Source organism: Natrix helvetica (assembly GCF_964273705.1).
Source record: "Natrix helvetica genome assembly, chromosome: W".
In the NCBI taxonomy this organism is placed as follows: Eukaryota; Metazoa; Chordata; class Lepidosauria; order Squamata; family Natricidae; genus Natrix; species Natrix helvetica.
Genome location: NC_138555.1, coordinates 577,793 through 601,089, shown reverse-complemented (window position 1 = coordinate 601,089; position 23,297 = coordinate 577,793). Strand labels below are relative to the sequence as shown.

Below are 23,297 nucleotides of genomic sequence, written 5' to 3'. Positions count from 1 at the left end.
CTATCTATCTATCTATCTATCTATCTATCTATCTATCTATCTTTTTCTCTCATCTATTATCTATCTGTGTCTGTCTGTCTGTACCTATCTACCTATCATTTATCTATATCTGTCTGTCTGTCTCTCCTCTCTCTCTCTCTGTATCTGTCTATCTCCTCTCTCTTCCTCCCTCCATCTCTGTTTCTCTCTGTCTATATCTATCTGTGTCTGTCTGTCTCTTTCCCTCTCTCTGTGTATCTATCTCTTCTCTCTTCCTCCATCCATCTCTATCTGTTTCTCTCTGTCTATGACTGTCTGTCTGTCTCTCTTCTATCTTTTTGTCTTTCTATCTGTTTCTATCTCTCTATATATATATTTCTCTCTATTTTTATCTCTCTGTATCTGTCTATCTCCTCTCCCTCTTTCCCTCCCTCCATCTCTATTTATGTTTCTCTCTCTCTTTTTCTCTCATCTATTATCAGTGTCTGTCTGTCTCTACCTACCTACCTACCTATCATCTTTCTATATGTCTGTCTCTGTCTCTCCCTCTCTCTGTATATCAGTCTAGCTCCTCTCTTCCTCCCTCCATTTCTGTTTCTCTGTCTATATCTATCTGTCTGTGTCTGTCTGTCTGTCTCTCTCTCTCTATCTGTCTGTCTGCCTCTGTATCGATTTATCTCTTCTGTCTCTCCCTCCCTCCAGTGCTGGAGATTCGAAGAGTGGAGAAGATTCGTTGTAGTGTGGAGCATCGTCGGGAGGGGACAAAGGTGGTCCTAAAACAGAGCCAGAAGTGTCAGGCGCTGTCCAAGGCAAGGGAGTGTTGGAGGGGCAGCCCAGGTGGCGGTCAAGGGAAGGGTCCCAGCTTTCAAAGGAAAGAAGGGGCCAAGAACGGGCCCTCCCCCACTCCCTCCATGGGGTCCCCTGCACCAAGGGATAACAGGGCAGTTGGCAGAGATATGATCAGCATGGGATCTTGGAGGTCATCTAGTCCAACCCCAGCTTAGCCTGCAAAGCCCTTTCAGCTTTTACACCCACGGGGATTGGGGGGGGCTGCTCTAATCTGGAACCGCTCTGTTCTCGGGAAAGCAGGTGTGTCCAACTGGTGGCCCGCGGGCCGGATATGTCCCACGCAGACCACGTAGGCCAAAAAGCTTCATGCCATGTGACGTCCACGCAGTGCGGAGAATTTGACAGCCGTGCGGTAAAGTCTACTCTTGGAAAAAGGAACCAGCCCGGCGTGTATCAGGGATGCCTCCTTCAATATCCAAGAAAGGAAAACCTCAACTCCATTTTAATAGAGATAAAGTACTTTTACTAGTTATGAAGTGAAAACAGCAAAAGGAAAGCAAGATCTGAGCCAGAAAGGCGGGAACATGTACATATCAAACATTTACCCAGCACCCTCCCCCCAATTCCCCAACCTACTGGCCAATCTGCAGCTCCCTAAAGTGTCATGTGGGGAGCATCTTCAAACAGCCTCATCAAGTTGGTATGTGAGACGGTTGGCCTTGACCAAGTCCAAACATCAGCCTCCAGCATGCGCAGAAGACGGTGAGAACAAGACTCATCCAGTGCAATATAATTCCCTTCCCCAATACTATGCACACACACACCCACGTTCCTATGGCAGCTGATAGCAAGCAAGCGTAGCAAAGCAGCCATAGGCAAGTAACCAAAACAGAGGCTGACAGCGTGTGCCATGGGACCCTGAGTTGGGCCGTCCCGCTCAAGAGACAGGAGCAGAAACTCCAGAAATTCAACTTGTATTAACCGGGTGTGCAGGGAGGAGAGATGGCTGGCGTGAGAAGGTTCAAAGGGAGCATCCGAATTCGGGAGTTGCTGCAGGGAAGCGCTGGTCCGCCGTTCGGTCCCCGGGAAGAAAGAGCCAAAGGCCGGGGGGGGCTCACCTCCGTGCCCCTCAGGCGGGGTTCAGATCTTTGCCCAGCTCTTCGGAGGCATCTGCGTCCTCCATGGCCATGTAGTCCTGCCAGCCGCCCTGCGAGGAAAAGCGAAATGAATGCCGGTCCAGAGGGAAGGTGCCCCCAGGGGGAAATACCGTTTTCGACATACAACCACCCTCAAGCCCACCATTTTTCCCCTTCTTGGTGGGGTTTTTTGCCTGTTTCTTTTATGACCTTTCTTGCCCCGGTTGTTAAGTGAATCCCCACGGACTTTGCTTGCAAAGGGGGACCTTGGGATGCAGCAACGGTCAGAAGTGTGACCGGCTCGCCCCGGGTCAGACGTTCGATGGTGGGACCGTGGGGATGAGAAAAGGGGGTTAACAGTGAAAAAAAGCACGTTTTAGTGCCATGGTCACTTCAAACAGTCACTAAACGAACTCTTGAGAGTTTAGGATGAGCTGACTCTTCTTCAACGCCAAGCAATGCCGTGTGAACTTTTCTGGAGTACTGAGAATGACAACAGCAAGGGACCCCAGGCGGGTGCAACCCCCCCCCCCCAAATGATGGATCCCTGGAGAGGGGACCCTGCCCTCCAGAGTGCCCGACCCGGCCGTGTTCATGGGGGCCAGGAGCCTTGCGCCCTTCTGTCAACCTACCCAGCAGGAGCAGCACAGGCGGCGAAGGCCATATCCAAAGCAGAAGATTGCGAGGGCCAGAGCAACAGAGTGCAGGATCAACAGGAGGATTTGGGTGGAGCTCCACATGAGCTGAGGAAAGAGGGAAGCTCGAATCAGAAGGAGGGAGGCGGGGAGAAGTTGGCCACGCCCACCCCTGCCAGAGTCCACCGGCATTGGCTCCTGTGCTGTCTACACAGCTTGGACTCAGGCGGAGTCCTCAGTGGGGAGTCAGGAGGAGGGAGATGGAGGGGAGACCGCTCCTTCTGTGATGGCCAATGGGCACTTCTTCCCAGAGGCCAAACACCTGAAGCCACCTGAGGGTGGGTGAGCCCTCCTGGCCCCTTACTCGGGCATTCAGGACAGCCCGACAGAGGGAGGATCGTATTTCAAAAGTCCTATCCTGGGATTGCCGTCTTTTACGGGGCGCCGCTATCTGCCACCCTCTCCAGGGAACACACACTCACCACGAGTGACCAGAGAGCCTCCTGGCACTGCCTGGCCCGCTCTTGGTCCATCTGGTTGTCGTACGGAGGGCTGGTTGTCGCCTCCCACGACCGGTAGCTTTGGTACTCCGCTCGGTGCTTGCAGAGGTTCTCAATGAAGTAGGGTTGGTAGGTCGGCGACGGGAATTCCGTCAAACCCACCGTGAAGGCCACCGAGCCCGCCACGACGCTGCCCAGGTTGAGGAACGTGGCCAGGTGGACCTAAGAGGCAAGGAGGGGCACAGCTGAGAATGGGCACTGGGTCCTTGCGACAGGTCAGGGATGGGACACACACATACACACCCTTACCCAATTTCCGCCGTGTTGGGCGCCCACTGTGGAGAAGGTGCCGGAGAGAATGAACTGCAGAGGGAGGGAAGCAGACGGGTGAGGCGTGATATATCTATCTGGGACTCCTGCCCACCCACCAACAAGAAGCCAGCCCCGAACCCATAGGCCTGCCCCCTCCTCTCCCCCTTGGGCACTGGACTGACTCCTAGAGATGTCTGTTAGGCAGCCTCCCTCAATTGGACCACTGTGTCATTGTGCCGTCTTTGTTCCGTTCCCCCTATCCCCCCCTGCAGGTTCTTGGGGGGAGAGGGGGCAGCTGAGACCCAGGGGTTTCTCCCTCCCCTGTTCCTTCCCCTTCCCCCCACCCCCCACTGCTCACCAGGCTGCCTGACCAGAAAGGAACTCCGTTGTAGATTGCCCGCTTGTAGTAGTAGGGTATGTCACTGTTTGGCTGAACCATGCTCAGTGCCACGCCGATGCCGATACAGACTGCGCCAAGCAGGATCTGGGCTACCTGTGGGGGGGAGGGGAGAACACAGGTAACCTCAGCATAAGAGGACCAGGGCGGAGTTATCATTGGGGGGGAGGGAAGCCAGGAGAGGTTAGCTGGAGACCTGACTGGCCCCCAGTGCCCGAACTGAGAGAGAGGAGCAACCCCTCGGCTTCTTCCTGGCTCGGCTAAGGGTGCAAAACCCCAAAGCGGATGAATGTGCCAGAATCAGGTTCAGGATCACCGAAGAGGTGCTAGGTGGGCAGGACAGTTCAGCTCCTGGTGGTTCAGCTTAGTGAGAACCTGGCTCAGAACTGCCTCTGAGACTTGGGGGGAGGGGAGGGGGTCACGATGCAGATGGAAAGATGCCTCTGAGCATCTACAGAGGTCTTGCCTCTCGCCTTCTTCGATAAAAGAAGGAAAAAACCCACAATTACTTTTGTTTCTACTTGGAAACCTTTTCTGGACTTTCTGCTCGTGGTGGTGGGGAAAACCATGAAAAGCACATTTGGGTTTCCCGATGAGCTTTGTTGATATAGAAAGGGCCAAAAGGTAAAAAGGGAAGGTTCCATGTTACGATCTTACAGGGAGTCCTCAACTTATGACAAGTGAGCCATTTTACAATGGTCGTTCAACGAGTCAAGGGAGGTGTTCAATTAGGAACCCAGTCCTTCCGTGAATCTGGTTTCCTCGCTGATTTTGCTGGTCAGGTGGTGGCAAAAGGGAACCGATCACGGGGGGGGGGAGGGGGGGAACCGCGGGACCCCACAACTGTCATAAAGGCGAGGCAGCGGCCAAGCATCTGAATTTTGATTGTGGGGGTGGGGGAACAGTTGTAAGTCGACTGTTTCCGTTGCTGTTGTTCATGTTGAACAGTCACTAAATGAACCATTGTAAGTCGAGAACTTTTCTGTAGTTTTGTCAAGTCGGAAGAGGACGCCGCTTCTTTCTTTTTCTCTCTTCTTCTTTTCTACACTCTTCCCTTTTCCCTTTTCCCTGTTATTTGAGCGTCTCTGTTGTATACTAGAAACTAATCAAACCGGTATTGTGTTTACGACCAAGAGCCGATTCGGTCCCTCCAAGACCCCCGTCCGATCCCCCCTCGCCAAGGCTGAACCCCCCCCCCATCCCCAAATCTTACCCCCAAGGCTTTCTGCTCCCCCCCGCGTGGGTGGCGGGCGGGGGGAGCACCGGTGGCATCCTTGGTGGCTGCTCTGCGGCGAATCAAAGAGGCGGCACCTTTGCACAGGTAAGCCATCCCGGACTCCTGGCGGAGGTTGATGTTAACCACGGTCCCCCCGGAGCCCCCCACGGCCACCTCGGTCCCCTCGATCTTCACAGTGGTGCCCGCCATGTCTCCCATGGCGTTTCTTCTTCCTCCTGGCAAGTCGGTGGGTGAGAAAACGGGCAGCTGGCAGGCAGAGGAGGAAGCGTGAGAGCCAGGTGGGAAACACTGCGGGGGGGGAGGGGGGAGCAGGGGAGGGCACCTGGAGGGGGCGGAGCCTGCACTTTCAGTGCCCGGGGTTTGAGGGTGGGGATGAACCAGGTGTTACCGGGGGGGGGGGGGGAGATGTTTCCCATTGCCAAGCCAGGGGCGAACCTCCCCCCCCTCCGGTTTTCCTTGCACCCCCTTGCCTACCCCACCTCTGGGTGTTTCACCCACTGGATCGCAAGGAAGCTACCAAGAGGGGCAGGGGAGGAGGGGTCTCTTGGGCTGAGATTGGGGGGGGGGTTGAGTGTGGGGAAGGGGACTTTTGGAAGCCCTCTGGCTAATAAGAAGAGGCAGCCAGGAGGATATGGGGCTATAGGGCCCCCACCCACCCCACTTGGGGGGAGATGTCCTACTCCCGCTGGGGGCTTCAAAGGGCTTGTCTGGGTCTCCAGAGCGCTTCCTCCACCACCACCACCCAGCTGCCACCATCCCTGCTTTGCCTCTGACCTGCCCTTCCCTCCCCCCCCCACGACCCCCCCCCCCACGGATGGCACACATTTGGCCTTTGAGTTTGGTGCCAACAGTGGATGACTCCCTCCCCCACCTCACTGGAGCTCCTTTTAGGCAGCCCTTGTTGGCTCCCCACCATGAGCAGGGGGCTGGACTAGAAGACCTCCAAGGTCCCTTCCAGCTCGATTCTTATTCTGAATTCCCTCCCTCTCTCTTTCTCTCTCCCTCTTTTCCTCCTTCCCTCCCTTCCTTCCTTTTTTCCTTCCTTCCTTCCTCCCTCCTTTTCCTTCCTTCCTTCCTCACGCTTTTCCTTCCTCCCTTCCTTCCTTTCTCCCTCTTTCTCCCTCCCTCTTTTCCTTCCTTCCTTCCTCCTTCTTTTCCTTCCTTCCTCCCTCTTTTCCTTCCTTCCTTCCTCCTGCTTTTCATTCCTCCCTTCCTTCTTTTCTCTCTCTTTTCCTTCCTTCCTTTCTCCCTCTTTTTCTTCCTTTCTCTCTCCCTCCCTCTTTTCCTCCCTCCCTTGTCTGAAACTAGGGTCTCCTGCTCGAGCAGGGGGGGACGGACTAGAAGACCTCCAAGGTCGTCCCCCCCTCCCGCTCCAGCTAGCCCCCCCTTTCCCCCTCCCCAAAGCGGGCGGGCGGGTGGAGGGAGAGCAGAGAGGAAGGGGCGCGGGGGTCGCAGCGCGCGCACACCTCACAAGACCCGGAGCGAAGAGCCGCCTGGTTCCTGGCTGCAACCCGCGGGAAGTCTGGCGAAGCGGAGCAAAACAGAGCAAAGGGGAATTGGAGTCCGCGGGTCGTGGATCCCAGCCAAAAGGCGAGGCTTTGTCTGGGCTGGTTTCCCGTTCAAGGGCAGCGGAGGATGCCAAAGGTTTGACGCAAGAGAGGAAAGTCCCGGCCACTTTGTTTGCACGCAGCGGGGAAGCGGGATTTGAACCGGGGACCCGACCGATGCCCGGCTCTGGGTTCCAAAAGCAGAAAGGGGGGGGGGATGCCAGGAGAGGCCAGAGACACCTGGGCTTGTGCTGATTGGCTGGCGTCCAGGGAGGCTGGAGGGGTTGATGGGCTAGGTTTTCACCCTCCCTCTCACCTGGCTCCCCTCGGCCCCTCCCATCGGGCTGATCTCACCTGCAGGAGAAGAATTCAAGGCACCTTTGGGGGAGGGCTCTGCGAGGAGGAGGAGGAGGAAGGATGGGGGGGGTCCTTGGTGCTCTCTGAGCTGGGTGGATTCCTTGCAGACGTTTCACAACCCAACTAGGGAACACCATCAGTGCTGGAAGGAAGGGATTGAGGGGGGAAGGAGGAGGAGGAAGGACTGGAGGCTCCTTGCAGACGTTTCACAACCCAACTAGGGAACAGCTTCAGTGCTAGAACAGGAGGATTGGGTAGGAGAGGAGGAGGATGAAGAGGAGGAGGACAGTGAGGATGATGAGGGTTAGGAAGAGGAAGAGGAGGAAGAAGAGGAGGAGGAGGAGGAGGCCATTGGTGCTCTCTGAGCTGGGTTTCCTTGCAGACGTTTCACAACCCAACTAGAGAACAGCATCAGTGCTGGAAGGGAGGAGGAGGAGGAGGAGGAAGAACAGTGAAGATGGATCACTCGGACTAGAGTTGGAAGGGACCTTTGAAGCCATCTAATCCAACCACGTCTAATTCTTGTAATTCCTTAAAAGAAATATCGAAGGGAAGAGTTGGACCGGATCAAGTGCATATTTATAAGGAAAGGTAGACCTCCGAGGTCCCTTCCCACTCCGTCCTAGGATTCTATGAGGATTGAGGGAGGGGGCTGGACTAGATGACCTCCAAGGTCCCTTCCATCATCGTATTGATTCCTTGAGGGTCTCCTGTTTGTTTACAGGGCTGGACTAGATGACCTCCGAGGTCCTTTTCTCCTTCTGTGATTCTGTAAGGGACACCTGCTTGTGGAGGGGGTCAGCCTAGATGAGCTCCGAGGCACCCACCGTTCTTGCAGGGAACTAAGGGGATCCGGAGAAGTGGCTTTATGTGTTTGGTGACCTGATTTGGGCTGCTTGTTCCTATGCAGAGAAGCAGATAAAATCTGGTTTCCCCTCTCTAGCACCCTCGTTTTCCGGAGAGAACTTGTGGCTGACTGACCTACTTTACAGCAGGTGTTTCGTTTTGCGGCTTCACATTGGAGCTTCCTGTTTTTCTACAGAAAATGTCTTTGACTTTGCAATGCAATAGCAGAGTTGGAAGGGACCCTGGAGGTCCTCCAGTCCAACCCCCTGCCTAGGCAGGAAACCCTATACCGTTCGTCTCACTCTTATGTCCAAATCTCACTTTATGTCCTGCCACACCGTGGCCCCCATCTAAACAAGGGCAGTGATTCACTTAGCAACGGTGGCAAGGAAAGCTGCTCACTTGGCGACAGAACGGTTGGACTCCACGGTGGTCATAAGTCGAGGACTCCTTGTATTAAATGGATACACTCCATTATCTCCCCCCACCAAGGATTCTGGGGCTGGGGGGGGATCTTGAAGTGGGGGAGGCCAAACGCCTTCTGCGCATGCTCCGCGGTTGCCTCCGCCTTGCGCTTGGCCCTCGGGCAGCGGCAGAGGAGACAGGCCGCGGGGGCGGGGCTTCTCGGCGCGCGGCCCTCTGGGAGTTGAAGTCCCCCCGCGCGAGGAACCAAAGGGGAAAAAAACAAAAATAAAGCCGGTCTAGGGAGCTTCCGGCGTGACCGCGTTAAACAGCGAGATGAGAAGGCCGGAGCGGTCGGAAGTATCTTTAGAACCGGCCGGCATGGAGCGCACTCATGGGTTCGGACTTCCGGTACGCCCCCCTCCCGCGTTTCCGGCGGCGCTCTAGTCCCGCCGCTTCCCTGCTCCTCTGTCCCGATGGCGGCTGCCGGGCTCTTCCTGGGTCGAGGTGGGGAAAGAACGTGGGAAGATTATGGGGGGGCCCTGGGGGGATCTGGGAGGAGCATCGGTTAGGTGACATGGGAGCTTGGGGGGGGGGCGTCCTGGGGAAGGGGGAGGGGCGATCCAGGGGGCCGTTGGGGAGCATCAGGGGGTCCTGGGGGGAGGGGTAACCTGCAAGAGTGGGAGGAGCTTGGGTGGGGGTCCTGGGGGGCAGCAGGGAGGGCTTGGAAGTATGGGGGCCTAGGGGGATGGGTAACCCAGCAGGCCTGGGGGTGGGTGGTTTCTGGGGGGAGGGGTCGCCAGAGGGCAGAGCTTGGTGTGGGGGTACTGCGGGAGGGAGGGGGGGTTTGGGGGGGACAGCTGGGGGGGGGGGCTTTGGGAAGTATGGAGGAGTCCTGGGGGTGGGGGGAGGGTCCTGGGGGCAGGGGCAGAGCTTGTGGTGGAGAGGAGGGGGCTGCTATTGGGGGGACAGTTGTGGGGAGGTTTGAGGGGAATGGGGTGGTCCTGGGGGCAGAGTAACTGGGGACTGGGGAGACCTTGGGGTGGGCAGAGTCATGGGGGGGTTTGGGGGGCATCCTGAGGGCGCAGTAAGCATGAGCTTGGGGTGGGGGAGGGAGCATGGTACAGGTTGGGGGTCAGAGGGGGGGAATTGGGGTTCTGTGGATGGAATGTTAGTGGGGAGCAACTGGGGGGACCAGGATAACCTTGGGATGGCTGAGGGTGGGGAGTAAACTACAGGGAGGAGGGAGCTGGTGTTTGGGTGGCGAGGAGGGCTGTGCTTGGGGGGTGGGGACGATCTGGGGGGTGGGGTAACCTGGGAGCATGAGCTGATCTTGGAGTCAAGGGGAGGGGGAGATAAAATTTGGGGAGGGGGTCCCTGGGGACAGTGAAGGGGCATCCAGGGAGACCTGGGGGATAACCAGATCTGATGCGTCTCCTTTGGGAGGGTAACCTGGGAGTGTGAGTGGATCTAGGTGGAGGTCCTCGCGCTCCGAATCTGACCGAACACAGGTGAGAGCCTATTTACGGACCTACCTTGTGGCACTGAGAGCAGCCAAACGCAGACACTGTGCCGCTCTTATTGCGTCCGCAGATAACCACCCTGCCACCCTGTTTCGGGTGACCCGCTCCCTCCTATCACAGAGGCCGCGGGAAGCCCCTTTGCAGGGTAGAGCAGAGGAGTTTGGGGAATATCTGCAGGACAAAATCGCTCAGATCCGGAGTGGATGGGCCCCCTTCAGTGGACCGGAGGAGACGTCGGAGGCAAATCTTGAGGCACCATCCTGGGAGGAGTTTGACTCTGTTGCCCCTGAGGATTTGGACAGGTTACGTGGGCGACTGCGAGCCACCACATGTTTATTGGACCCGTGTCCCTCCTGGCTTGTACTGGCATCCTGGGAGTTTACACGAGACTGGCTCCTGGGTCTTGTGAACGCTTCAATGGAGGAGGGGTCCTTACCGGCCGCCTTGAAAGAGGCGGTGGTGAGGCCCCTACTCAAGAAGCCTTCCCTGGACCCGGCGGAGCTAGCTAATTATCGTCCCGTCTCCAACCTTCCCTTTTTAGCGAAGGTTGTAGAGAGTGTGGTGGCACAACAGTTCCCACGTCACCTGGAGGAAACCGACTATCTAGACCCGCGCCAGTCCGGCTTCCGGCCCGGTCACAGCACGGAGACGGCCTTGGTCGCGTTGGTGGATGATCTCTGGAGGGCCAGAGATAGGGGTTGTTCCTCTATCCTGGTCCTATTAGACCTATCAGCGGCCTTCGATACCATCGACCATGGTATCCTATTGCGCCGGCTGGAGGGGGGTGGGAGTAGGGGGCACCGTTTTGCGGTGGTTCTGCTCCTACCTCTCCGACCGGACGCAATGTGTGTTGGCAGGGGAGCAGAGGTCGACCCTGTGGCCGCTCACTTGTGGGGTGGCAGGGGTTGGTCCTCTCGCCCTTCCTGTTCAACACATACGTGGAGCCGCTGGGTGAGATCATCCGTGGTTTTGGGGTTGGATACCATCTGTACGCTGATGACACACAGCTGTACATCTCCACCCCAAACCACCCCAACGAGGCCGTCGAAATGATGTCCCGGTGCTTGGAAGCCGTTCGGGTCTGGATGGGGGACAACAGACTCAGACTCAACCCTTCCAAGACGGAGTGGCTGTGGCTACCGGCGCCCCGGTTCAACCAGTGGACTCCATCACTGGCCATAGGGGGCGAACAACTGACCCCCGTGGAGCGGGCGCGCAATTTGGGCGTCCTCCTTGATGCCCGGCTGTTGATGGATGACCATGTGGCAGCCGTGGCGAGGGGGGCGTTCCGCCAGGTTCGCCTGGTGCGCCAATTGCGCCCCCTATTGGACCGGGACGCCTTACGCACAGTCACTCATGCGCTGGTGACGTCTCGCCTGGACTACTGCAATGCTCTCTACATGGGGCTCCCCTTGAGATGCACCCGAAGACTACAGCTAGTTCAGAATGCGGCCGCGTGGGCCATCATGGGGAGGACCAGATACTCCCATATAACACCTCTCCTGCGCGAGCTGCACTGGCTGCCTGTGGTTTTTCGGGTGCGTTTCAAGGTGTTGGTTACCATCTTCAAAGCGCTTCATGGCACAGGACCTAGTTACCTGCGGAATCGCATCTCACCTCATACATCCCTGCGACCAATCCGCTCCCACAGGGAGGGACTCCTCCGGGTGCCGTCCACCAAGCAGTGTCAACGGGCGGCGCCCAGGAGTAGAGCCTTCTCTGTGATGGGCCCAACCCTCTGGAATGACCTCCCCCCCGATATCAGAACTACTACCGACCTCCGCTCCTTCCGACAGAAACTTAAGACCCACCTGTTCCAATTAGCTGGCTTAGCTTATTTATAGTCCCACTTTCAACCTCCTGGCAAACATCTCATTTTGGGGTAGTTTTTAAGGGTATTTTTTATTTTTTATTCGAATTTTAATCTATTATTGTACAGTGCATATCCTACCTCCTCCGTCTATTTATCTATGTATATCTATATTTTTGTATTCACATTGTTTTTAATATGACTGTACACCGCCCCGAGTCCTGTTTAGGAAAGGGTGCGGTCTATAAATTAAAGTATTATTATTATTATTAGGGACGTGGGCGAGGTGTGGGGTGGGGATTAGAGAAGAGGATCAGGGGGGAGGGGTTGGGAGGCATGGGGAGGGCATTTCCAGTAGGGAGGCTCTGGGGGTTCAGGGAGAGTAAGCCACAGGGAGGGGGGCAGGGTTTGGGGTTCCTGGTGGAGGGGTGCTGGCAGAGGGGATCTGGGTAACTGGGGCGGAGGGGAGACCCCAAGGGGTGACTGGTCCCCCCACTCAACGCCATCTTCTCCCCCCCCCCCCCCGTCCTGCAGGCGCCCGCTGGATGGCCACGCTGACGCAGATGCACCGCTTGGGCCGTCCCAAGCGTCCCCCGTCTCCCCCGGGCCCCCTGGATGGGCATCCTCAGCTGAAAGGGGTAGTGCTGAAGACCCTCATCCGGAAGCCCAAGAAGCCCAACTCGGCCAACCGGAAGTGCGCCCTGGTGCGTCTGAGCACGGGCAAAGAGCTGATCTGCTTCATCCCCGGCGAGGGGCACAACCTCCAGGAGCACATGGCCGTCCTGGTGGAAGGCGGGCGCAAGCAGGACCTGCCGGGAGTCAAAGTCCGGATCATACGGGGCAAATACGACTGCGCTCACGTCAAAAAGAAGACGGCTTGAAGGACGGACGCGGCCCCCAAAACACCCCCTGCCCCATTGGCAAATCGAGGGCGGGCTGCCCCGAGGAGGACAGAAAGCACCAGACGGAAAGCGGTTTCGAAAGGAGAGAGGAGCATGAAGGGGGCTGCGGTTTCTGGCCGAGTGGCCCCTACATTGACTCGATCAACCCACCAATTAAATAAATAAATCTATGGGGTTGGGGGGTCTTCGACCCCTCCTGGAATCCCTCTTGCTTTTGGGCATCAACTGGAGCTAAGAGGGCTTCTAGGGAGGGTGGGAGGGATGATAGACAGACACATAGATGATGGATTAGGGGATAGAGATGGATGGATCGATGGATGTAGATGATATAGGAGACACATAATGGATAGGGATCGATTGACAGGATAGATTAGATACGATGGGTGGATAGATGATGGATGGAGGATAGACACAGAGGAAGGATGGGGAGATTGGATGGATGGATGCGTAGATGATGGAATATGGATGGGGAGATGGATAAATTGGGTGAATAGATGGATTTAGATAAAACAAGACATGATGGATGGGGAGATAGGGATGAATAATTAGATGGATGGATGGATGGATGATAGCCAAAGTCGATGGATGGGGAGATTGGATGGATGGATAGATGGATCTAGATGATATGATAGAACAACACAGTTGGAAGGGACCTTGGGGGTCATCTAGTCCAACCCCCCTTCTTAGGCAGGAAACCCTATACCGTTCCAGGCAAATCCAACATCATCTTAAAGACTTCCAGTGTTGGAACATTCACAACTTCTGGAGGCAAGCAGTTCCACTGATCATTGTTCTAACTGTCAGGAAATTCCTCCTTAGTTCTAAGTTGCTTCTCTCCTTGATTAGTTTCCACCCATTGCTTCTTGTACCGCATTCAGGTGCTTTGGAGAATAGCTTGACTGTAGGCAGACACAGGATGGATGGGGAGATAGATTGGACGGACGGACAGACAGATGAATGTCTTCAGTCCCTCCTGGAATCCCTCTTGCCTTTGTGTGTTGTGGGGAGGTCACCTGAGAATAGGGAGGTAGGTAGGTAGATGATGGGTGGATAGGTGGCCACATTATAAACAAAGATGTGGAGACTGTTGGAAGGGGCTTTGGAGGCCATCTAGTCCAACCCCTTGCTCAAGCAAGAAACTTATCAAAATCATAGAATAGCATAGTTAGAAGGGACCATGGAAGTCATCTAGACCAACCCCCTGCTCGAGCAGGAGGCCCTTACAGAATGACAGAGTTGGGAGGGACCTGTTGTGGTCCACTGGTGGCCTGCAGAGCTGGCAGCAGAGCTGGACAGTGAGGAGGTTGGGGAGGAAGATGGGCCAGTCCTGGAGTCTGGGGGAGGCTCTGACGAGGGCTCTGCATCGGAGGCAGAGAGGGGGCCAGGCCCATCTGGGGGTTATGTGCTGCCTTCAGAGTCAGACAGCGAGGCAGAGGAACAGGCTCCCCCTGCTCCCAGTTAGCGCATGCGCAGGATTGCCAGAAGGCAAGATCAGTTAGAACAAAGGACAACTCGGGAGTAAGGCTTGGAGGTGATTCTCCCCTCCCATAGGACGTAAAGGAGGAGCAAAGGCACGTGAACCTTTGCAGGAAGCAACTTGGTTCATGCTGGTCAGTTTACCTTCTGAAGCTCCCTTTGGACTCTGCTCTGTGTGGCCTTGCCAAGCTAATTGCCAATTAAGTCTTTGGCAGCGTTTTTAAAGAAAGTGAAGGTTGGGTGCTTATCAGCCTTATCCCGAAAGACTTTGGCAGCCTACTGTAGGACCTTTTACTACTATTTGGGACTCATTGCGGGCTGTGGATGAATATAATTCACAGCCTTTGAAATAAAAAGAGGGTTTTTTGGACCCAAGCGTGTGCTTTTTAGTGTATCAGGAAGCCTAGGTTAGAACAGGACCTTGGAGGCCATCTAGTCCAACCCCCTGCTCAAGCAGAAGGTACAGAATCACAGAGTTAGAAGAGACCTCAGAGGCCATCTAGTCCAATCCCCTGAACAAGCAGGAGACCCTTTACCATTCCAGACCAATGGCTCCCCAGTCTCCTCTTGGAATTCCTTGGAGCACCTGCAAACCCCAGCAGGTAAAAAGTCCAAGGGATTAAACACTTCTCAGGAAAGCAAACAAACCATTTCCTTCATTGGCCCATCCTAGACTATCAAAAGGCAGGCCGTTGTTCGGATTCCCAGTGAGCCAGATCTGCCTGGAGGCCGGAGCTGAAAAACGGGAGCCGTCGGGGTCCAATCCCCTGCTCAAGGGCCTTTATTGTTCCAGGCAAACGTGTTGTGGCCTGCACAGCAGAGCTGGCAGCAGATCCAGACAGGGTGGGGGTTGGGGGCAATGTTCCCTCTAATTTTTTTTTCGTGTGAGCAGAAAATTATAGTGTTTGAGCGGCACATTTTCATGCCTGAGCAGCACCTGAATTTTTTTCACAGATGTCACCTAAGACAACAACGAAATCAGTATTATTTGAAACTCAAAGTTATGTTTCTTCAAGGTACCCGCTTAATTCAAAGTGTTATATAATGTCAGTATCACTTAACAACGCTCCTGCTTAGCAACCAAAACGTTGGCTCAGGAACTCTGGCATTTGAAGTGTGCAAGTCTTAAAGCTCTCAAGTTACAAGACCTTTGCACCCTTAACCTTTTAGAAAAAGAAACCCCCAGGGGTGTTCAAACTTGACAGCTTTTAAGACTTGTGGACTTCAACTCCTAGAATTCCTCCAGTCATGTTGCTCTATTGCCTCGGCACCGCTCTGGCTACCTCCGTCCGGACCTGGCAGCTGCGGCGATGTCATCAGCCTGGATCTGCTCCATCTTTGGTTTTTTCACTGGGGGCAGGGCCTCTGCTGAAGATGCCGACGAGCCCCTGCCGCCACCAGAATAACTGCTGCCAGCTCCTACTCCAACAGCACCACCACATTTGCTGCCCGGCACTGCGGCTGAGGTGAAGCCGCCAAAAGAGCCATGAAGCCTTATTTTTCCTGCTCCTGCCCCCTCTGCCGCCTTCCTACTGGATCCCGCGATGGTGCCACCGTCGGGTTCCTCCTTGCCACCTCACCTTTGCCAGGGCTCTGGCGGCCTTTTCCCCACCCACGGTTGGTCCGCACCTGCCGTACAGCTCCCGCCCCTCAGGAAAAAAGGCCTCATGGCTCCTCAAAAGCACGGCGGCAGAGGAGTAGGCGGCAGGGGTAATGTGGGGCCCAGCTCAGGTGATCCGAGCGGAGGGGGAGGCACCGCCGCCACTGCCATGGGCAGGGGCACCGGTGGGAGCTTTGGCGGCTTCACCTCAGCCGCAGCGCCAGGTGGCAGATCCAGCAGTGCTGTTGGAGGAGGAGGAGGAGGTGGCAGCAGTTATTCCGGTGGCGGCGGGGGCTTCAGTGGCTTCACCTCAGCCGCAGCGCCAGGTTCAAGCGGCTAGAACTGACCACCCACAAAGGACCTCCCCGTGCTTGCTTTGCTGAACATGGGGCAACTGACGGTAGTTTGAGCGGGCATGGCCGGCGTAAGTTCCTGCCACCGTCCCCACCCCCGTGCCCATGCTAACCCTAACCAGGACAGAAAATCTGAGGCCCCTCAGCTTCCAGAACCTGTGACATTAGAAATCACTGCGCGGCAGTTGGAAACTGCCGCGCGGTACTTTCTTGCCACTTGCGTGGCCGTGCAGCTGTGCACCTTTGAGGGAACATTGGTTGGGGAGGAACCTGGGCCAGCCCTGGAGTCTGGGGAAGGCTCGGACGATGGCTCTGCGTCGGATGCAGAGATGGGGCCAGAGCCATAGGTCAGTTATCAGCTGCTTTCAGAGTCGGACATCAGAGAGGCAGAAGAACAGCTGGAGCCTGTTCCCAGTGTGCGCATACACAGAGTGGCCAGGCGAAGGGAACAGCATTGACTTGGGAGTAAGGCAGTGGTGGGTTCCAGGCGGTGTGGCACAGTACAGCCGTACTGGTAGTAGCCAGAAGGAGCGGCCACCGGACTGGTACAGTGGCTCGTTTGGGCCCACCCGCCAGCCCACGTTCCATAGCTGTTTATAACGCGACCAGCCAATTGCACACAGCATGCAGCGCCTGCATGACCTCCACCGAGCAGCTGGGTGTCGCAGGGCGGTGGCGTGCACATGTGTGCAGAGCGCACATGCCCCACTAGGACACCCAATCCTGTGCGCAGCATACAGGTTGCAACAGGGTGCGGAACCCGCCACTGGAGTAAGGCCACAAGTGGAGGATGAACGGCCCCTCCCAGAGGAAATAAAAGAGGAGCGGAAGGGGAGTGGAGTTTGCAGGAGGGACCATTCGTTCGCTTCATTGCTTTGTGACTCTCTGAGGCTCCTGGCCAAGTTTTGCAGATCTCAGCCTGGCAGCTCTCCAAGCCAGAGAAGGTCTGTGACCGTAAATCCTCCCTGGAAAGACTTTGCTGGAAGTGAAGGAGCAGAATTCACAGGAAATTAATAAGAGGGGTTTTTTTTCAGGACCAGGAGTTTCCTTCAGGCTCTTGGGAAGGCTCGGTCAGAACAGATAGATGGATGTAGGTATAACAAACAGATGTGATGGACGGAGAGGTAGGGATAGATAGATAGGAGAGATGGATATAGAGATAGGATGGATGGATGGATGGATCTAGATGATACACACAGATACAGGATGAATGGGGAGATGGGATAAATTGGATGGATGGACAGACAGACAGATGAACGTCTTCAGTCCCTCCTGGAATCCCTCTTGCCTTTGTGTGTATGTGGGTAGGACACCTGGAAATAGGTAGGTAGGTACTGTAGATGATGGATGGATAGGTGGCCACATTGCAAAAAAGGATGTGGAGACTGTTGGAAGGGATCTTGGAGGTCATCTAGTCCAACCCCTTTATCAAGCAAGAAACTCCTATCGAAATCGTAGAGTGACATAGTTAGAAGGGACCATTGGAGTCATCTAAAGCAGGGGTCACCAACTGGTGGTCTGGAAGAAAGGTTTGATGGTCTGCAGACAAATTATTTGCATTTTTTATATTGCGCTCAAGCAGGGGTCCTCAAACTCCAGCCCCTGGGACGGATACGTGCAATGGACGCTTGTGTTGCTGCAGAGTCTCCCCCTTCGGGGTCTTTTTGTGAGGGTCGGAGGGGGGCAGAAATTCCAACTTTGGGCTCCTGGTGGGGGTCTTTGGGCAAAGGCTGGAGGGAAGAGCCGCTGGTGGCAAAGAGCCGGAGGGCCTTGTTCCAGTGGGACTGCATCATGGCCTGGAACTGGCTGACCAGCTCAGCCCACTGAGCCTCCAGGCGCCTGTCCCTGGCCTTGCACTCCCGCAGGTCTTCCCTCTGCCTGGAAAGCCTATGCTCCTAGTCCTCAGTGAGGTGCTTCTGCTGAACCTCCTCCTCGGTTAGATCCAATTGGAACTGAGCTGTTTTGCCAACTCTTTCTCCTGGGGGCTGCTTAGCTCCAGCAACTGCTTCCTTCTGGGGCCCTAAGGAGCCCGGGCGGGCAGGGGAGGAGGGGCTGGGAGGGGAGGAGCGAGTAGAGGCCAGTGAGGCGCCTCTCAACATGAGTGACTTCAAGTGGGACATGCCCACCCAATCACATGACCACCTAGCCACGCCCACCCAACCGGTCTGCAGGATTTAAAATTATGAATTTAGTGGTCCCTCAGGTCCAAAAGATTGGAGACCCCTGATCTAGACCACCCAAGCAGGAGACCCTTACAGAATGACAGAGTTGGGTGGCACCTCGGAGGTCATCTAGTCCAACCCCCTGAACAAGCAAGCGACCCTTTACCGTTCCATTCTCTTCTTGGAATTCCCCTGGTGTGGAAGCACCTGCAAACTTCCGGAGGTAAAAAGTCCAGCGGATTAAACACTTCTCAGGAAAGCAAACAAACCATTTCCTTCATTGGCCCATCCTAGACTATCAAAAGGCAGGCAGTTGTTCAGATTCCCAGTGAGCCAGATCTGCCTGGAGGCCGGAGCTGAAAAGCGGGAGCGAGCAGGGTCTCTCGCACGACTACCCAACCCCTGATCCTGGGCCAGCAGGGGCCATGGCAAGCTGGAAGTGGGTTCTGGGCATAATCACCGTGCTGGCGGTGGTGCTGACCGTGGGAATCGTATTGTGGATGAATAGCAACAATAATTCAACCGGTTTCACGAACCAGGGAGATGTTTCCAACGGGCAACATGACCTGAGGTAGGCATTTGGAGGGGCAGACCAACTCTTGAAATCACTGCTCAGGCTCTGTGGCCCTTGAGAGGGTTGTGTTGGCTTGTGGAGATGCCGGAGGGAAGGAGTTCTAGTCCTGCCCCGGGTACGAAAGCCAGCCGGGCAATGTGGGTTTCATTAGAAGGGTAATCAAGGAGAACCCTAAACCAGGAGCAGGAACTCCAGGCGTGCTGTGAGAAAGGAGATCCAGTTTATTCCCAAGAAGGAAGCGACTTGTTTTGGGGGGGTAGACTACAAGAAAATGCGGTGCAGAGACTCGGTTTTATATGGAGACCGGTCTTTGGTTTCGTGCGTCCTTCCCGCGCACTCGGGGTGGTGGAGCAGGTATGGGGAGGGTGAGCAATGGGAGGGACCGCTAGGGATTCCGCTGGGCTGAGTAAGGGGAGTGGGAGACATTTGGGTGGTGGGGAGGGCAGGGGGGTAGTCTGATAGCATGGGCAAACCTTAGGCTGGGGGGCAGGTATGGGGAGCAGTGGAAGGGATCTGGGGACAGTGGATGGGGTAGCTGGGGGAGAACTGGGTTTGTGGCTGAGGGGGGAGATGGGGGGGCAGTGGGTGTCCCTTGAGGTGGTGGGGAGGCGGGGAGGGTCTTGAGGTGGGGGAGGGCAGCTGATGGGGACTTGGAAGTACCGACAGCCCCAACTGGCTCTCTCTGCCCCCCACAGGACCCAGCTGGATGCCGACTCTGATGATGCCGGAGGGGCGTCTACAGGTGAAAGGCATGGTACCCGAGGCACCGATACGCATGCCCAAAAAAACCCACAATTCCAGCAACCAAAAATGAAGCTTAGTGCAGCTCAATCCGGGCAAAGAAGTTTGGGGGTTAACCCCCAGGGAGGGTCACAATCTGCAGGAGCCCAAGGCGGCTTTCATGGAGGGCACCAAGGCGGGCATCCCAAGGGGCATCAACAATCTACAAGAGCCCAAGGTGGCGTTCATGGAGGGCACCAAGGCGGGCATCCCAAGGGGCATCAACAATCTGCAGGAGACCAAGGCGGCGTTCATGGAGGGCACCAAGGCGGGCATCCCAAGGGGCATCAACAATCTGCAGGAGACCAAGGCGGCGTTCATGGAGGGCACCAAGGCGGGCATCCCAAGGGGCATCAACAATCTACAAGAGCCCAAGGCGGTGTTCATGGAGGGCACCAAGGCGGGCATCCCAAGGGGCATCAACAATCTGCAGGAGACCAAGGCGGCGTTCATGGAGGGCACCAAGGCGGGCATCCCAAGGGGCATCAACAATCTGCAGGAGACCAAGGCGGCGTTCATGGAGGGCACCAAGGCGGGCATCCCAAGGGGCATCAACAATCTGCAGGAGCCCAAGGCGGCGTTCATGGAGGGCACCAAGGCGGGCATCCCAAGGGGCATCAACAATCTGCAGGAGCCCAAGGCGGCGTTCATGGAGGGCACCAAGGCGGGCATCCCAAGGGGCATCAACAATCTACAGGAGCCCAAGGCGGCATTCATGGAGGGCACCAAGGCGGGCATCCCAAGGGGCATCAACAATCTGCAGGAGACCAAGGCGGCGTTCATGGAGGGCACCAAGGCAGGCATCCCAAGGGGCATCAACAATCTACAAGAGCCCAAGGCGGTGTTCATGGAGGGCACCAAGGCGGGCATCCCAAGGGGCATCAACAATCTGCAAGAGCCCAAGGCGGTGTTCATGGAGGGCACCAAGGCAGGCATCCCAAGGGGCATCAACAATCTGCAGGAGACCAAGGCGGCGTTCATGGAGGGCACCAAGGCGGGCATCCCAAGGGGCATCAACAATCTACAGGAGCCCAAGGCGGCATTCATGGAGGGCACCAAGGCAGGCATCCCAAGGGGCATCAACAATCTGCAGGAGACCAAGGCGGCATTCATGGAGGGCACCAAGGCGGGCATCCCAAGGGGCATCAACAATCTGCAGGAGACCAAGGCGGCATTCATGGAGGGCACCAAGGCGGGCATCCCAAGGGGCATCAACAATCTACAGGAGCCCAAGGCGGTGTTCATGGAGGGCACCAAGACGGGCATCCAAAGGGGCATCAACAATCTACAGGAGCCCAAGGCGGCGTTCATGGAGGGCACCAAGGCGGGCATCCCAAGGGGCATCAACAATCTGCAGGAGCCCAAGGCGGCGTTCAGGGAGGGCACCAAGGCGGGCATCCCAAGGGGCATCAACAATCTGTGAGAGCTCATGGCGGCGTTTATGGATGGTATCAAAGTGGCTAAGAAACAGCCAGCCAGAGCCAAACGTCTCGCTGCGGGCAAAGCAGGCACCACGGCATCCCTGGAGGAAAACTGCGATGCTCAGCCGGAGGTTTCTGCGAGATTTGGGCCGAGAGGAGCGTGGAGGGATCAGCAGCGTCTTCTGCTCCCTCCGTCCTTTGGCCGCAGCGAGGTGGGCAGCACATATTTTGGATAAATAAATAAATAAATGGGGGTCTTCAACCCCCCCCCCTTGAATCCCTCCTGCTTTCCTTTGTAAACACTGGGGAGGGCACCGGGGCATAGGAAAATGATGAAGTAAAGATAGGTTGGTAGGTGGTTGGATGGATTATAGACAGATAGGCGGACCGATTGAGTGATATGATGGGTGGGTGGACGGATGGATGGATGGACAGACAAATGAATGGATTGATAGATAAATATTGATAGCCAGACAGACAGGAAAGAGAGAGAGTGGTGAGAGAGAGAGATTAGATAGATGATAGATAGATTAGATAGATGATAGATAGATGATAGATAGATGATAGATAGATAGATGATAGATAGATGATAGATAGATGATAGATAGATAGATAGATAGATAGATAGATAGATAGATAGATAGATAGATAGATAGATAGATAGATAGATGATGATAGATAGATAGAGATAGATAGATAGATAGATAGATAGATAGATAGATAGATAGATAGATAGATAGATAGATGATAGATAGATAGATGATGATAGATAGATAGAGATAGATAGATAGATAAATAGATAGACAGACAGACAGACAGACAGACAGACAGACAGACAGACAGACAGACAAGCACTGTCTTCAATCCCTCCTTGAATCTGTCTTGCTTTTATATGTGTGTGTGGACAATGGATGGATGGATGGATGGATGGATGGATTTACAGACAAATAAATGGATTGATAGATAAATATTGATAGCCAGACAGACAGGAGAGAGAGAGAGAGAGAGAGAGAGAGAGAGATTAGATAGATAGATAAATAGATAGACAGATAGATAGATGATAGATAGATAAGCACTATCTTCAGTCCCTCCTTGAATCTGCTGTGTTTGTGTGTGTGTGTGTGTGTGTGTGTGTGTGTGTGTGTGTGTGTGTGTGTGTGTGTGTAGGGAGGGAAGGAATGAATCGATAGGGTTGTTTACTTAATAACACGGTTGTTAAGTGAATCTGACTTCCCCATCGACTCTCAAAAGGGGACCGTGTGACACCCCCCAACCCGTCATAAATACAAGTCACTTGAGAAGGATCGGACTTTTGGGGAGCGTGAGAAACGGTCCTACCTCCCTTTTCTCTGGGCCGTGGTGACTCACTGTCGTAAGTGGAGGACGAAGCGAGAGGGAACCAAAGCTTATGTAGCTACGTGTCTTGCCAAACTCTCCCTCCGACTTGTCACTTTCTTATAAGTGGCACGCAAGTCATGTGCCACCCTTCGTTGCCGGGGGTTGTTACACACATCGCAGCTGCGTTGGGCCCTCGGTCATTCTTTTACCGACCGTCACAAATTTGTGACGTGACATTCTGTCGCATGGGAGGGGCCGGTTGGGGGCCCACTGGGACACAAATCCAAACCCCAACTTGGCAGGAGAATTTCTCTCTTCTGATGGGCCCGAGAAGCTTCCTGCCCTGTTGGCAGAATCAGAATACGGGAGAGTTTGGAAGGGGCCTCAGAGGTCATCTAGTCCAACCCTCAGCTTGAGCAGGAGATCCTTACAGATTTGCAGAATCACAGAGTTGGACGGGGCCTTGGAGGTCATATAGTCTGACTCCCTGTTCAAGCAGGAGATCCTTACAGAATCATAGAGTTGGAAGGGACTTTGGAGGTCATCTAGTCCAACCCCGTTCAAGCAAGAGATCCTGAACATTTCAGGTTAATAAAATCACAGAGTTGAAAGGGACCTTGGAGGTCATCTAATCCAACCTCCTGCTCAGGCAGGAGACCCTTAAAGAATCACAGAGTTGGAAGGGACCTTGGAGGCCATCTAGTCCAACCCCCTGCTTACACAGGAGACCCTTTACCATTCCAGACAAACGGCTCTCCAGTCTCTTCTTGGAATTCCCCGGTGTTGGAGCACCTTCAATTTCCAGAGGTAAACAGTTTGACGGATTAATCAGTTCTCAGGAAAGCAAACAAACCGTTTCCTTGATCGGCCCATCCCAGTCCATCAAAAGGCAGAGGGTTGTTTTGACACTCCTGCCTCTTTCGCGCCCGATTCCCCCGAGCCAGATGTGCCTAGAGACAGGAGCTGAAAAACGGGAGCAGGCAGGGTCTCTCGCACGACTACGCAACCCCTCTTCCTGTGCCAGCAGCAGCAGCCATGTCAATATGGAAGTGGATTCTGGGCATTGTTCTCGGCGTGGTGGTGTTGCTGGTTTTGGCCATCCTGCTGTGGCACAATATCCAAAGTCACTCAACCGATTTCCCGAAACACGGGGAAACTGCCACGCTCGAACAGAACCTCAAGTAAGCTTTTAGAGCTCTTGAAATCACCGCTCAGGCGCTT

General features: G+C 55.1%; 2 protein-coding genes across 2 annotated transcripts; one reads left to right on the top strand and one right to left on the bottom strand.

The window, feature by feature from the left end:
• Positions 1 to 1,268: 1,268 nt before the first annotated feature.
• LOC309400664 (transmembrane protein 176B-like) lies at positions 1,269 to 6,732 on the bottom strand. The gene is made up of 7 exons (XM_081969248.1): positions 6,452 to 6,732; positions 4,962 to 5,231; positions 3,710 to 3,844; positions 3,349 to 3,402; positions 3,022 to 3,261; positions 2,537 to 2,647; positions 1,269 to 1,975 (listed from the first exon to the last, which is right to left on the bottom strand). Exons 2-7 carry the CDS (start codon positions 5,181 to 5,183, stop codon positions 1,898 to 1,900), a joined length of 840 nt encoding a protein of 279 aa, XP_081825374.1. The 5' UTR covers positions 5,184 to 5,231; positions 6,452 to 6,732; the 3' UTR covers positions 1,269 to 1,897.
• Positions 6,733 to 8,497: 1,765 nt separating this feature from the next.
• LOC309400670 (small ribosomal subunit protein uS12m-like) lies at positions 8,498 to 12,597 on the top strand. Its single transcript, XM_081969254.1, has 2 exons — positions 8,498 to 8,644; positions 12,005 to 12,597. The coding sequence occupies exons 1-2, from the start codon at positions 8,614 to 8,616 to the stop codon at positions 12,349 to 12,351; spliced, it is 378 nt and encodes a 125-aa protein (XP_081825380.1). The 5' UTR covers positions 8,498 to 8,613; the 3' UTR covers positions 12,352 to 12,597.
• Positions 12,598 to 23,297: the final 10,700 nt, after the last annotated feature.